A 15112-nucleotide genomic window follows, 5' to 3' on the forward strand; every position below is an offset into this window, starting at 1 on the left:
ATGCGCGCGCACGTTGTGATAACTTCACACATATTTCTAACACATTTTTCAATAAAACATATCAAAGTACCCGCTATAAGTGATGCGTATCAGCACTAGAAAACTACTTTAGGCGCACTAAGCACTAAAGCGCATTAGTTACATTCGGTCGGAGGTGGTTTAAACTGCATTCTATAATGTCGACTTTACTTTGAAGGAGAACTGTATCAAGCGATGGGTTGTACACATACTCAGTTATTGGGTCTGGAGCACTGCACAAGTGGAAATTTGAAATGGAAGTTTATGGAACGCCCTCTGTGCTTCTGTTTATGGGAGAAGAAGAAAAATTCCACAATGAAACTAACATTAAATGTGGAGAATTATACATTTGTATATGTTGTCATCAAGTAGCCTATTCATATATATATGCCATTGTAAGGCTACTGTAAATATGTTGAAATGGTGATATCACTGGAGTCATTTACAAGTCAGTTTTCGCCCCTTAGTTTAACCTACCAGGAGCTGGCAAACCGATTTAAAAAAAAAAATGCCTATGACGTCAGTTTATGGTTGTTGTAGCCTTGTGTTATTATGTCATTATTAACGGCCATGTTGAAGTCTGTCCATTTGAACTAACCATGCTGCTAAATCTTTCACTTTTACATCTTGCCTCGGCTACTATCTGAAATTAGATGTTAGGCCTATCTGAGGCTATAGGCTAGCTGCATCTATCTAAGCAAACCATGGCAAAATGGAATTTGCCTACAATCCTAAACCCAGATTTTAGTCAGTAACATAAACCTATTGTAAAGAAAAGTAAATCTCACAAAATATACCATTTATAACAGTTTGTGTTCTTCACATCTGGCACAATTGCCAGAAGATATACTTTTTAAAATTATTTTTAAGTTCGTCCAAGTGTTTCTTGCTCAGAGATTTCGAGATCCTCTGTCCAACTTTCGTCACTCAAACTCTCCTGTCGGATTGATCTGTAGTTATGCACATGCGCATAAGGGATTTATTTACAATCATAGCAGTCAAAGGAGTTTAATCGACATCCATCGGTGGAAAATGATCTGGTGAGTTTAATAAAAGCAAATCTTATTTTCTCTTGCGACATATTCAAATTCTTTATTATGTCACATTTGCTGGTTATATATATATATATATTTTTTTATTGAAAACCGAATTTTGCTTCTTATTTCGTCATTACAAGCTACGTCGATATTCCTTCTTAGCTAATTCACTTGATAACATTATGGGAAAATGGAAAATATGGCAACTCCTCTCTTGCTCAGATACAATTTGTATTTATACTCAATTATTCATACTGGCTAATGATTAAAACAACGATTCTGATCCAACCATTAATTCATACTTTGTTGTGCCCCTGGCCTGAGAGGATGGAAGTTAAATATGTAGATAGATGTCGAAGGCTAATGTTAAATAGCTAACGTTGACCATGAATGGAAGCGATGCTAGCGAGCAAGCATTTTAGCCAGATAGCCTTGGACAACAAAACATAAAAGCGGGTACTGTATGACAGAGTGATAGAGCATTTCATCAACATGCAAGAGAGGAGGATGACATTTGCTTTTCTCTAAAAGTAGGTTGAGTCAACATGTGTTTCTACTTGCACGAACGCGCACACACACACACACACACACAACACACACACACACAAATCAGGACTATGGACATGGCTTCCCAAGTGATTTTACACACGCACTGCTACTGGAAATCGCACAGATTCGCACTCATCACGAGTTGATTCCCGTGCAGCACCGTTATGTAATCGTACTTTGACCCTCCTCGCTCCCACTAGCATGTAAAAAACAAGGTGGGATCGGAAGTGTTATGGAAAGAGGCAAAATAAAGAGAAAACACAAAGGCATATATTCGGGCGGTGGGGACCGGGAGGGAAGGGAGAAAAACATCAACATGGCACAGCCAGAAAAACATTACAAGGTGTTTTTCCTAGCAGTGATTGCTTTGCTGGTTGCCATTTGCCTGGCAGAAATCCCCTGTAAGTAAAATGATGAATGGTTCATTAAATCGATCTGTGTTAGTTAACAACAACAACAAAAAAATCTCCCAGTGCTAACGTTAGTTATCGAGCTAAACAATAGGAAAACTCACTCTTTTGTCTGAAAGTTTATGCCACAAATGATTGAAATGACTCAATTCGGGGGTTTCATTTCCTCGTCTGGTGGTAAGAAGCGACAGATGCGGTAGTGACAACAGTAGCTAATGCTAATGCTAACTTAGGGAATCTCCTATCAACTACAACGGTGTGTAGTTAATGTTACCTAGGACAATGTCAGCCGGTTTAGCTAACAGCCCTGTATCACAGCACCGTTTAAACCTCCCGGCTCCTCGGGGAGAGTTATTTATTCCACTTCTAGGAGAAGCGTATTTTAATAAATCACATGATATCGGGAGAGTGTGAAAGCCATAACGTCATGCCTCCCTCCCTCCCCTCTGTCGAGGTTCAGTAACTAGCGGCAGTCTGAAGGCTGTTGACTTGAGCCTAGTCTTGGCTAGCTAGCTACCGATCACATTGGTTTAGAGGCTGACTTCCTGGTAAGTACTGTGCATGCCAAGATGAGGACAGTGATATTTGAAGAATAGTCTACAGCAGTTTATTTTTTATTCGAGGTAAACGGTTGTCAACAACGAGGAGAGTAGTGGTCACTAAGCAGCTACTGCAGTGGAGGCCTGTACTGATGGACCACTGTACACGGTCTATGTACGCCACTGCTCATCAGACTGTGTGACTATTCTTATCAGATCTGCGGTCTCTCTCTGTCTCTCTGTCTCTCTCTCTCTCTCTCTCTCTGTCTCTCTCTCTCTCTGTCTCTCTCTCTCTCTGTCTCTCGCTCTGTCTCTATGTGTGTCTCTCTCTGTCTCTCTCTCTGTCTCTCTGTGTGTCTCTCTCTGTCTCTTTGTCTGTGTGTGTGTTCTCCAGTATGCCACCCCCGGCATAAGACTGCAGTAGTAAAGATGGACGAGGCCTCTCTCACTGTGAACAATGAGCTGGACGCTGAGATGGTCGTGAGCTGGCTATCAGACCACTGCTATCAGGTAAGACTGACCTTTACTGTTGTATCTATCACACACACACACACACTGTTGTCGTCATTGTACTCCTGTGCTCCAGTGTGTGTACCAGCCCCTGGGTGTGGTGCCAGCGGGCCCTGGACCAGGCTTAACCAGCTCAATGGACTTCACCGTGGGCACACAGCATGGCATCACCCTGCAGCTCAACAGCAGCCCCGTCAGCCTGGAACTCTGCACGTAAGTACACACACACACACACACCACCGTGAGCCTGGACCTATCAACCCTACCACTACTAACTAACTAACCAACTACCACTCCTGGCCCTATGTCCATACCCTATATAGTGAACTACTTTAGACCAGGGCCCTATTCCCTATATAGTGAACTACTTTAGACCAGGGCCCTATTCCCTATATAGTGAACTACTTTAGACCAGGGCCCTATTCCCTATATAGTGCACTACTTTAGACCAGGGCCCTATTCCCTATATAGTGAACTACTTTAGACCAGAGCCCGATTCCCTATATAGTGAACTACGTTAGACCAGAGCCCTATTCCCTATATAGTGAACTACTTTAGACCAGAGGCTGATTCCCTATATAGTGCACTACTTTAGACCAGAGCCCGATTCCCTATATAGTGTACTACTTTAGACCAGGGCTCTACTAAAGTAGTGCACTATATAGGGAGAAGGATACAGTTTGGGACTCACACTTTTATTATAGATCTGAAAGTATTGGACCTCAGTGTCTACAGCTGGATTTTGGACTGTGGGGTATAATTCAATTAAATACGATATCTAGGAAGTACAAAGAACACACTCACTGGTAGTAGTTTCCTGTCTCCTCCCCAGGGTTCATTACCACTTTTGGGAGCATGGTAACTACTCTCTGTGGGTCAAGAACCTGAATGACTCCTCAGTGGTCAACTGTTCCATGATCACTGACACAGAAACGGTCAACAGCTACCTGCGTGAGTACTCACTCACTCACTCACTCACTCACTCACTCACTAATGTTTATGCTCTGAAACCATTATCTTGAACAATGAAATGCTTTTCTGTCCTTAAAGCCATCATGGTGGCCTTTCTGTTGTTCACGGGACTGGCTATACTGTCTGCTATTGGAGCTACTGTCATGGGGTAGGTTTGGATTACTTTAGAAAACATAAACACACGTTTCCATTTAATATGTTTGTTTACCGTATGTCATCCCGTTGTCTTGAGCCATTTTGCCTTTCTGTGTGGAGAGATGATCAGAGGCTTCTCCTAATCGATTGGTTATGTCTTGTATGGCACAGGCTGGACGTGGTGAAGAATCTGATGTTCCGATTGGGCAACTCCATGGAAACTGAGAGGCTCATCAACTCAGTGAGTCTCTGTGGTGTTCATTCTCCAGACTTAGTTCTAGAACGGGGGGTCGCTACAGTTGATCGGAGGGGTCGGGGGGGGTCGCTAGAGTTGATCGGGGAGGGGTCGCTAGAGTTGATCGGGGAGGGGTCGCTAGAGTTGATCGGGGAGGGGTCGCTAGAGTTGATCGGGGAGGGGTCGCTAGAGTTGATCGGGGAGGGGTCGCTAGAGTTGATCGGGGAGGGGTCGCTAGAGTTGATCGGGGAGGGGTCGCTAGAGTTGATCGGGGAGGGGTCGCTGCAGTTGATCGGGAGGGGTCGCTGCAGTTGATCGGGGAGGGGTCGCTGCAGTTGATCGGGGAGGGGTCGCTGCAGTTGATCGGGGGGGTCAGAGGGGTCGCTAGAGTTGATCAGAGGGGTCGCTAGAGTTGATCAGAGGGGTCGCTAGAGTTGATCGGAGGGGTCAGAGGGGTCGCTAGAGTTGATCGGGGAGGGGTCGCTAGAGTTGATCGGAGGGGTCAGAGGGGTCGCTAGAGTTGATCGGGAGGGGTCGCTAGAGTTGATCGGAGGGGTCAGAGGGGTCGCTAGAGTTGATCGGAGGGGTCAGAGGGGTCGCTAGAGTTGATCGGAGGGGTCAGAGGGGTCGCTAGAGTTGATCGGGGAGGGGTCGCTAGAGTTGATCGGAGGGGTCAGAGGGGTCGCTAGAGTTGATCGGAGGGGTCAGAGGGGTCGCTAGAGTTGATCGGGGAGGGGTCGCTAGAGTTGATCGGAGGGGTCAGAGGGGTCGCTAGAGTTGATCGGAGGGGTCAGAGGGGTCGCTAGAGTTGATCGGAGGGGTCAGAGGGGTCGCTAGAGTTGATCGGGGAGGGGTCGCTAGAGTTGATCGGAGGGGTCAGAGGGGTCGCTAGAGTTGATCGGAGGGGTCAGAGGGGTCGCTAGAGTTGATCGGAGGGGTCAGAGGGGTCGCTAGAGTTGAGGGGAGTTTTAGTGTTCTTTTGTTGGGTTCAGAGTTATATTTTCTTCTCAACGTGGCTGAACTGTGCTCCTAAAGCATCGTTCAATATCCTTGGTCCTGGAGAGCTAATACTATACAGGGTATGCAGGCTTTTGTTCCCGCCCAGCACTAACACCTTTTTGACTTCCTCTCCCCTTTCCTCCTAGGACCTGGGGTTTCCATGCAGGACGGTGGAGACGGCCACAGACACCATCCTCCCCGGCCCCGCCACCCCCAGCCGGAGGCTCCGATCCCTGGACACTTTCAGAGGGCTGTCCCTGGTCGTCATGGTGTTTGTGAACTACGGAGGAGGGAGGTACTGGTTCTTCAGACACGAGAGCTGGAACGGTGAGTCCCACCATTCTGAATAGGAAAAATGTTACGTCCACACTTCGGTTGGTTTTTAGCGGGGTCCCGGAGATCCAACAATATGTTCAGGAAAAATTAGACGACTGCGTTGTTAAAATGACTATTTTTTTCCCCCTCTCTTCACAGGACTCACAGTTGCTGATTTGGTCTTTCCCTGGTAATATCAGTTTTTCTATTTTGTATTTAAGGACTAAATGTTTCGTCTTTTTATTGAGGAAATCTAACTTTGCTCCATAGGAGGAAACTGTGTGCCTCTAGTGAAGTGTGTGCCTCTCTGTGTGTCTCTCTCTGTGTGTCTCTCTCTGTGTGTCTCTCTCTGTGTGTCTCTCTCTCTGTCTCTCTCTCTCTGTGTGTCTCTCTCAGGTTTGTGTTCATCATGGGCACATCTATATCCCTGTCTGTCAGCTCAGCCCTGCGGTGTGGTTTGTCACGTTTCTCTTTGTTCACCAAGGCGGTCTGGAGGAGTGTTCAGCTCTTCCTCATAGGACTCCTCATCATCAACCCCAACTACTGCCAGGGACCACGTCAGTAAACACACACACACACACACACTTACGTACAGACACACACACGTGCTCACTCCTTTACAATGTTTCACTCTTCTAAAGTGTGTGTGTGTGTGTGTGTGTGTGTGTGTGTGTGTGTGTGTGTGTGTGTGTGTGTGTGTGTGTGTGTGTGTGTATACTACAGTATCGTGGGACTCCCTGCGTATCCCTGGCGTGCTTCAGCGTCTGGCCTTCTCCTATCTCGTGGTGGTCTCTCTGGACCTCTGTGTGGCCTGGAACAGCCTGGACAACCTTCCTGTGGTCAGTCTCAGAATACATCTCATTATATACTCATAGAATGAACAGGACCTCTGTAAATAAACTGTTATTATACTGTTATAACACACCATGTTATACCATGTTATAACCATGGTTGGATCTGTGTGTGGTCAGAAACCGCCTGGACAACCTACCCGTGGTCAGATCAGCCTTATAACCCCGTGGTCAGACCAGCCTTATAACCCGTGGTCAGACCAGCCTTATAACCCCGTGGTCAGACCAGCCTTATAACCCCGTGGTCAGACCAGCCTTATAACCCCGTGGTCAGACCAGCCTTATGACCGTGACCCCGTGGTCAGACCAGCCTTATAACCCCGTGGTCGGACCAGCCTTATGACCCCGTGGTCGGACCAGCCTTATGACCCCGTGGTCAGACCAGCCTTATGACCGTGACCCCGTGGTCAGACCAGCCTTATGACCCCGTGGTCGGACCAGCCTTATGACCCCGTGGTCGGACCAGCCTTATGACCCCGTGGTCGGACCAGCCTTATGACCCCGTGGTCGGACCAGCCTCATGACCCCGTGGTCGGACCAGCCTCATGACCCCGTGGTCGGACCAGCCTCATGACCCCGTGGTCGGACCAGCCTCATGACCCCGTGGTCGGACCAGCCTCATGACCCCGTGGTCGGACCAGCCTCATGACCCCGTGGTCGGACCAGCCTCATGACCCCGTGGTCAGACCAGCCTCATGACCCCGTGGTCAGACCAGCCTCATGACCCCGTGGTCAGACCAGCCTCATGACCCCGTGGTCAGACCAGCCTCATGACCCCGTGGTCAGACCAGCCTCATGACCCCGTGGTCAGACCAGCCTCACGACCCCGTGGTCAGACCAGCCTCACGACCCCGTGGTCAGACCAGCCTCACGACCCCGTGGTCAGACCAGCCTCACGACCCCGTGGTCAGACCAGCCTCACGACCCCGTGGTCAGACCAGCCTTATGACCCCGTGGTCAGACCAGCCTTATGACCCCGTGGTCAGACCAGCCTTCCATTTCACTTGGTGTTAATGTTGAGCTGTCTGCTGGTCGGTGTTGTTTCCATAGTGACCAAAATGCTTGTTTTGTTTTGGTGTTGTTGTTTTGTTTTTTTTACCCAGGATGCTTGGTGGTACCCTGCTCGTGAGTTCCTGCTCTACTGGCCAGCCTGGCTGTGTGTGGTCGTCTTGGAAACCGTGTGGCTCTGTCTCACCTTCCTGCTCCCTGTTCCTGACTGCCCAAGGTGAGTTCAGAGGGAAGACTATGGCCGTGAACACATTGAGACAACAAAGATTCAGTGGGAGGCGTCTGTCGCAGGATGAATGACAACTGGAAGGTTGTTATTGTTCAGAGTAAATAACTCACGGACGCTAGATAAGCTTTAACCAGGTTTAATTCTCCCCAAATTACAGCTGTAATTCAGACAACCCAACATTTCTCACATCACAGATACTTATATCCCACGTAAGACACTCCTCCTCCTCTCCAATCCTTACATCTTATGGTTCTACAGGAAGAGAGAAACAGGATTCCAAACCCTTATTAGTTACTCTCTTGTGAGAATCTGTCCTCACCTCCTGACCTCAACCCCTCCTTCATCTAATCCACAGATGTCCGTCCGTCTGTCTCACTGGTATCAACACGGTGCTCTGCTCCCATCCCACCCAACACATTCCACAGCCATCTGTCTTTCTACAGAGAACCATTCACTTCTGACATAAAACCCAGTCTCTTTCACTCCTAATATTCCATGCTTCTTCTCTATCAATATCGAATCGAATCAATATCGAATCAATATCGAATCGAATCAATATCGAATCGAATCAATATCGAATCGAATTAATATCGAATCGAATCAATATCGAATCGAATTAATATCGAATCGAATCAATATCGAATCAATATCGAATTAATATCGAATCGAATAAATATCGAATTAATATCGAATCGAATCAATATCGAATCAATATCGAATCGAATCAATATCGTATCGAATCAATATCAATATCGAATCAATATCGAAATCGAATCAATATCGAATCGATATCGAATCAATATCGTATCAATATCGAATCAAATTAATATCGAATCAATATCGAATCGATATCGAATTAATATCGAATCGAATCAATATCGAATCAATATCGAATCGAATTAATATCGAATCAAATCAATATCGAATCCAACACAACGGAGATGATTTTCCAGTATTTACATACGCCTCGTCTGACAGTAGTTGCCTTGAGTTGTACTGTTGACGGACGATGATATAGTTCATATATGATTGAATCCATGTCCATGAGTCTGAGGGTGGCCGGAGGTGATCGGAAGTAGGAGATAAATCCTCCACTAACCATCATCTTCTCTCTCCTTAGTGGTTATTTGGGCCCGGGTGGTATTGGGGACATGGGCCAGTACCCAAACTGCACTGGGGGAGCAGCTGGATATGTAGACCGTTGGCTACTGGGAGAGAACCACATCTACCAAACCCCTTCCTCACGGGTGAGTGAAACGCCGACTTGTTTCAGGCAACAAAGATTAAAAAAAAAACACTTTCTGCAGGTGGGTGGTTTCTCTCGTAACGTGGCGCGTTCATTCTTCAGGTGATCTACAAGTCTCACCTGCCCTTTGATCCAGAGGGAGTCCTTGGCAGCATCAACTCTGTCCTCATGGCTTTCCTGGGACTACAGGTCACTGCAATTATCATTCACTATCTCGCTCTGTCAGCTGTCTCTCTTGTCTCTTTCTTTTGCTGTCTGTCTGTCTGTCTGTCTCAACACTCCTTCTCTGCATCCAAACTAATCTGTCTGTCTGTCTCAACACTCCTTCTCTGCATCCAAACTAATCTGTCTGTCTGTCTGTCTGTCTGTCTGTCTGTCTGTGTCTGTCTCAACACTCCTCTCTGCATCCAAACTAATCTGTCTGTCTGTCTCTGTCTCTCTGTTTCTGTCTCTCTGTTTCTGTCTCTCTGTTTCTGTCTCTCTGTTTCTGTCTGTCTCTCTGTTTCTGTCTGTCTGTCTGTCTGTCTGTCTGTCTCAACACTCCTTCTCTGCATCCAAACTAATCTGTGTTTCTCTCACACATTCCTTCCCTTGTTCCTTCTCTTTCCAGTGGTTCTGTTTCTACACTACCAGACCGATGTGTGGAGTTGCAGACGTGGAGTTGCATGTTTCAGCCTAACTGAATGGATCCGTCTAATGTAATAACTGGGATTAACTTTGAGGGTCCATTTTTTTTGTCCCTGATATCTGAATCCAGGCAGGAAAGATTCTCCTCCACTACAAGGATCAGCATTCCAGTATAATGGCCCGGTTTCTCATATGGAGCCTGGTTCTGGTGAGACGACCACGTTGCTGTTTGTCATTACTGTATTAGCTGTTTGGTATATAGCCTTGGTCTATCAGGCAGCCTTGGTCTGTCGCGCAGCCTTGGTCTATCGGGCAGCCTTGGTCTATCGGGCAGCCTTGGTCTATCGGGCAGCCTTGGTACAGCCTTGGTCTATCACGCAGCCTTGGTACAGCCTTGGTCTGTCAGACCAGATCAGACTAAACCTCTCCATATGTCTCCATATGGCAACACTGAGACATAGTAACATAGTATTTCCGTCCTCACCGTGCCTGTATGTTCCCGGTCAGTGTGATGATGTATGTAAATGTTTATCTCTCCAGGGAATCATATCAGCCGTTCTGACCAAATGTTCACTAAATGAAGGCTTCATCCCCATCAACAAGAATCTATGGTAAGGAGACCAGACCTCTTATAATGCAGTTTAACACTCTCAGGGCCAGTTTCCTGGACACTGATTTAAATCTAGTCCTGGACTAAAGAGCACTTTGAATGAAGACTTTTCATTGAGCATGTTTCTTGGTCCAGGACTAGTTTTAGGCTAATCTGTGTGCGGGAAACTGGCCCTTGGTATTTCCTAGTAGGGCCGGGACTCTTTAGTGTCGTGGCAAGAACACAGAAAACAAAGCTGATTTACCTTCTTTAGGAAAACAGCCCTGATGTTGGAAAACAGCCCTGATGTTGGAAAACAGCCCTGATGTTGGAAAACAGCCCTGATGTTGGGAAAACAGCCCTGATGTTGGAAAACAGCCCTGATGTTGGAAAACAGCCCTGATGTTGGAAACAAACAGCCCTGATGTTGGAAAACAGCCCTGATGTTGGAAACAAACAGCCCTGATGTTGGAAACAAACAGCCCTGATGTTGGGAAACAGCCCTGATGTTGGAAAACAGCCCTGATGTGGGAAAACAGCCCTGATGTTGGAAAACAGCCCTGATGTTGGAAAACAGCCCTGATGTTGGAAACAAACATCATTATGTTGGAAACCAGCCCTGATGTTGGGAAAACAGCCCTGATGTTGGGAAAACAGCCCTGATGTTGGGAAAACAGCCCTGATGTGGGAAAACAGCCCTGATGTTGGAAAACAGCCCTGATGTTGGAAAACAGCCCTGATGTTGGAAACAAACATCATTATGTTGGAAAACAGCCCTGATGTTGGAAACAAACATCATTATGTTGGAAAACAGCCCTGATGTTGGAAAACAGCCCTGATGTTGGAAAACAGCCCTGATGTTGGAAACAAACATCATTATGTTGGAAAACAGCCCTGATGTTGGAAAACAGCCCTGATGTTGGAAACAAACATTATGTTGGAAAACAGCCCTGATGTTGGAAACAAACATCATTATGTTGGAAAACAGCCCTGATGTTGGAAAACAGCCCTGATGTTGGAAACAAACATCATTATGTTGTTGGAAAACAGCCCTGATGATGGAAACAAAACATCATTATGTTGGAAAACAGCCCTGATGTTTGAAAACAGCCCTGATGTTGGAAACAAAACATCATTATGTTGGAAAACAGCCCTGATGTTGGAAACAAAACATCATTATGTTGGAAAACAGCCCTGATGTTGGAAACAAAACATCATTATATTGGAAAACAGCCCTGATGTTTGAAAACAGCCCTGATGTTGGAAAACAGCCCTGATGTTGGAAAACAGCCCTGATGTTGGAAACAAAACATCATTATGTTGGAAAACAGCCCTGATGTTTGAAAACAGCCCTGATGTTGGAAAACAGCCCTGATGTTGGAAAACAGCCCTGATGTTGGAAACAAAACATCATTATGTTGGGAAACAGCCCTGATGTTGGAAAACAGCCCTGATGTTGGGAAACAAAACATCATTATGTTGGAAAACAGCCCTGATGTTGGAAAACAGCCCTAATGTTGGAAACAAAACATCATTATGTTGGAAAACAGCCCTAATGTTGGAAACAAAACATCATTATGTTGGAAAACAGCCCTTATGTTGGAAACAAACATCATTATGTTGGAAAACAGCCCTGATGTTGGAAAACAGCCCTAATGTTGGAAACAAAACATCATTATGTTGGAAAACAGCCCTGATGTTGGAAACAAAACATCATTATGTTGGAAAACAGCCCTGATGTTGGAAACAAAACATCATTATGTTGGAAAACAGCCCTGATGTTGGAAAACAGCCCTAATGTTGGAAACAAAACATCATTATGTTGGAAAACAGCCCTGATGTTGGAAAACAGCCCTAATGTTGGAAACAAAACATCATTATGTTGGAAAACAGCCCTGATGTTGGAAAACAGCCCTAATGTTGGAAACAAAACATCATTATGTTGGAAAACAGCCCTGATGTTGGAAACAAAACATCATTATGTTGGAAAACAGCCCTGATGTTGGAAAACAGCCCTAATGTTGGAAAACAGCCCTGATGTTGGAAAACAGCCCTGATGTTGGAAAACAGCCCTGATGTTGGAAACAGCCCTGATGTTGGAAAACAGCCCTAATGTTGGAAACAAACATCATTATGTCATCCGGAGTCACATTGTATTTGTTCTCCAAGCTACAGAACCCCATATTTTACATCCGGCAGGTTTTTAAAGCACCAAACAGTTTCAGCTTTGTGTTTTTTTATTTAGTTACCATGGCGATACTGGAATCATCCGTGTTAATGGTGTGGAATAACCGACCTCTGAGTTGTCTGTCAGGTCTCTCTCCTACGTGACCACCCTGGCGTGTTTTGCCTTGCTGCTCCTGGTGTTGATCTACTACACAGTAGATGTGAAGAGGTGGTGGTCTGGGGCGCCCTTCTACTACCCCGGTGAGAACTAACTAGTTCTGTGTCAGCACCTCTGCTTTGTACATTTTTATATATTTCAATCTGCATATATAGAAATGTAACACGTAGATCTGACAACGATCCCTATTCTGCGTGACGGGAGAATCACGTCTGTTCTAAACTATACATTTCTATCTTAAAATTGTTTACGCAACTCCCTGAACAATCCCTTTGACCCCTGTGCTCTAATCCTGACCTTTGACCCCTGTGCTCTAATCCTGACCTTTGACCCCTTGTGCTCTAATCCTGACCTTTGACCCCTTGTGCTCTAATCCTGACCTTTGACCCCTTGTGCTCTAATCCTGACCTTTGACCCCTTGTGCTCTAATCCTGACCTTTGACCCCCTGTGCTCTAATCCTGACCTTTGACCCCCTGTGCTCTAATCCTGACCTTTGACCCCCCAGGTATGAACTCCATCCTGGTGTACGTGGGCCACGAGGTCCTGGAGGAGTACTTCCCGTTCCGCTGGCGCATGACGGACAGCCAATCCCACGCAGAGCACCTGACCCAGAACCTATTGGCCACTTCCTGCTGGGTCCTCATCTCCTTCCTGCTGTACAGGAAGAACATCTTCTGGAAGATCTAGAGGGCCAGGACGCGTTTCAAATAGTCTTTCTTCAAGACCTCTAAAGATTTAGGGGGAAGGTCTGAAGGGGCCGGGCTGCGTCTCATAAGTATTTTCTCAAGTCTTTCTGAAGGATCTACTCTCCTCAATTCCTTGTGTCCTTTAACCAACGATCCACTCACTGGGAGATGTCGAGCTGGGCCGTATCTCAATAGTCTCCTCAATTCCTTGTGTCCTTTAACCAACGATCCACTGGGAGATGTCGAGCTGGGCCGTATCTCAAGTCACCTCAATTCCTTGTGTCCTTTAATCAACGATCCACTCACTCGGAGATGTCGAGCTGGGCCGTATCTCAATAGTCTCCTCAACTCCTTGTGTCTTTTGAAGATCTTTTGTCTGGGTTGCATTTCACTTGTCTTTCATCAATTCCTTGTATCCTTTCTCCAGCTTCCTTTTTAAAAAAGGGAATAGTGTAAAGCGTTTCCTCTCCTTGTTTCCTTTCCTCGTGTGCTCTCCTTGCTTGACGCTGATGTTTTTGAGAAGGGAACATATCACTCAGGAAAAGGCTGGTCTGAGACACGGAAACTCTGGAAACCATGATTACCATTTTTCTGCTCATCAAATCAAATGTTATTAGTCCCATGCTCCGAATACAACAGGCGTGGACCTTACCGTGAAATGCTAAATACAACAGGCGTGGTGGACCTTACCGTGAAATGCCGAATACAACAGGCGTGGTGGACCTTACCGTGAAATGTTTACTTACGAGCCCGTAACCAAAAATACAGTTCAAGAAAGTAGAGTTGATGGAAACAATGCTACAGGCTCTGGTCTACGCTACACTGTAACTACGGACACACAGGTCAGAGGTCACTGGGATGTGTGTGACATACATGTGGGATCAAACTGGACTTTAAAAAAAATAGAGTGTACAGCCAAACCGGTATGGAATAGTGTACCATGGATAATACCAATGTGTTGATTCTCGTTTGTGCGAGTACGAGCACCTGTTAGTTCTCTTGGGACTGAAACTACCAATGCCAGACAGTTGAAATAACTTGTACTAATTAATGACATTGTCTTTTTGTGTTTATTTTTATTGCCAAAGTCATCGAGGAAATGAATGACGGCTGAACAAACCCGCAAACCTATCTGTATGTGTACATTTCATGGGTCATTCCACAAATTCAGTGCCTTTTTCAGAAGTGTAAAAAAAAAAAAAAAAAAAGTTTGATTTCACCTCACTTTAATATTGTCATAAAGAGCTCATATTCAACATCATCACATGTTTTCCCCATCTCAAGAGTACTACAGTAGGTGCCTATTCAATGCCAACTAAACTAACCGGGTTGATGATCATCGTAAATCTGCCGTAAATCCCATTTGTGACAGGAGAAGGAAAGCTTGTGTGCAACAGGGAGTGGCAATTTTAAATGCAAGAATCACCCCAAAAAATGTTTAATTGTTAAAACATTTCTAGCCTGTCTTGTCTATGGGTAACAGGGTTGACTTATAATGCTCGACACGCTCAGTTTTCCACCACAAAACGCCAGAAAATGGCCATAAAAACTAAAACCAGCTCACCTGATTTTACATGATTTGCCTATTAGATGTTCAATGTCTCTTTTTGAAAAAAATAATAAATAAATTAAAAATGAATAATTTTTCCCTATTAAAATGAGACTTCAGTTCACGTAACAGGGGTTGACTTTAAAATGAGGGACAGTTCATTTAATCCCTAAATAATCTTTAGAAAATGACTTTTTTTGTCATAATAACAAAAATAACTAGGGCTTTACAATGATGGTGAAAACTTGGGAGACATTTTTTTA

General features: G+C 45.5%; 2 protein-coding genes across 5 annotated transcripts in view; one reads left to right on the top strand and one right to left on the bottom strand.

Moving 5' to 3' along the window:
• The window catches only part of LOC110515921 (general transcription factor IIE subunit 2-like), a 32866-nt gene extending 30589 nt beyond the window's left edge, over positions 1–2277 (bottom strand). The window contains exon 1 of the mRNA XM_036973618.1: positions 2119–2277. The gene's annotated coding sequence lies outside the window, so the exon portion shown is untranslated. The remainder of the gene's footprint in view (positions 1–2118) is intronic.
• On the top strand, positions 1668–14508 carry LOC110515920 (heparan-alpha-glucosaminide N-acetyltransferase). Of its 4 annotated transcripts, none has more exons than XM_036973610.1 (17): positions 1674–2005; positions 2948–3063; positions 3140–3276; positions 3896–4014; positions 4114–4183; positions 4342–4411; positions 5551–5731; positions 5879–5909; positions 6116–6276; positions 6443–6558; positions 7674–7795; positions 8928–9054; positions 9156–9242; positions 9811–9888; positions 10221–10291; positions 12584–12696; positions 13120–14508. In XM_036973610.1, exons 1-17 carry the CDS (start codon positions 1837–1839, stop codon positions 13299–13301), a joined length of 1950 nt encoding a protein of 649 aa, XP_036829505.1. In that variant the 5' UTR covers positions 1674–1836; the 3' UTR covers positions 13302–14508. The 4 variants fall into 4 exon arrangements, with proteins under 4 accessions (XP_036829508.1, XP_036829507.1, XP_036829505.1 ...); XM_036973611.1 differs by lacking the exon at positions 1674–2005 and adding an exon at positions 2433–2562; XM_036973612.1 differs by lacking the exon at positions 13120–14508 and having other exon boundaries at positions 1670–2005; positions 12515–12609.
• Positions 14509–15112: the final 604 nt, after the last annotated feature.

Source organism: Oncorhynchus mykiss, unplaced genomic scaffold, assembly GCF_013265735.2.
Source record: "Oncorhynchus mykiss isolate Arlee unplaced genomic scaffold, USDA_OmykA_1.1 un_scaffold_276, whole genome shotgun sequence".
NCBI lineage: Eukaryota > Metazoa > Chordata > Actinopteri > Salmoniformes > Salmonidae > Oncorhynchus > Oncorhynchus mykiss.

Bases quoted from the DNA above. Each gene is read 5' to 3' on its own strand.
- LOC110515920 (XM_036973610.1), top strand. From the start codon at position 1,837: ATGGAAAGAGGCAAAATAAAGAGAAAACACAAAGGCATATATTCGGGC. The intron at 2,006-2,947 runs GTAAGTAAAATG...TGTGTTCTCCAG, and splicing joins TTGCCTGGCAGAAATCCCCT to TATGCCACCCCCGGCATAAG. The intron at 9,889-10,220 runs GTGAGACGACCA...TTATCTCTCCAG, and splicing joins TCATATGGAGCCTGGTTCTG to GGAATCATATCAGCCGTTCT.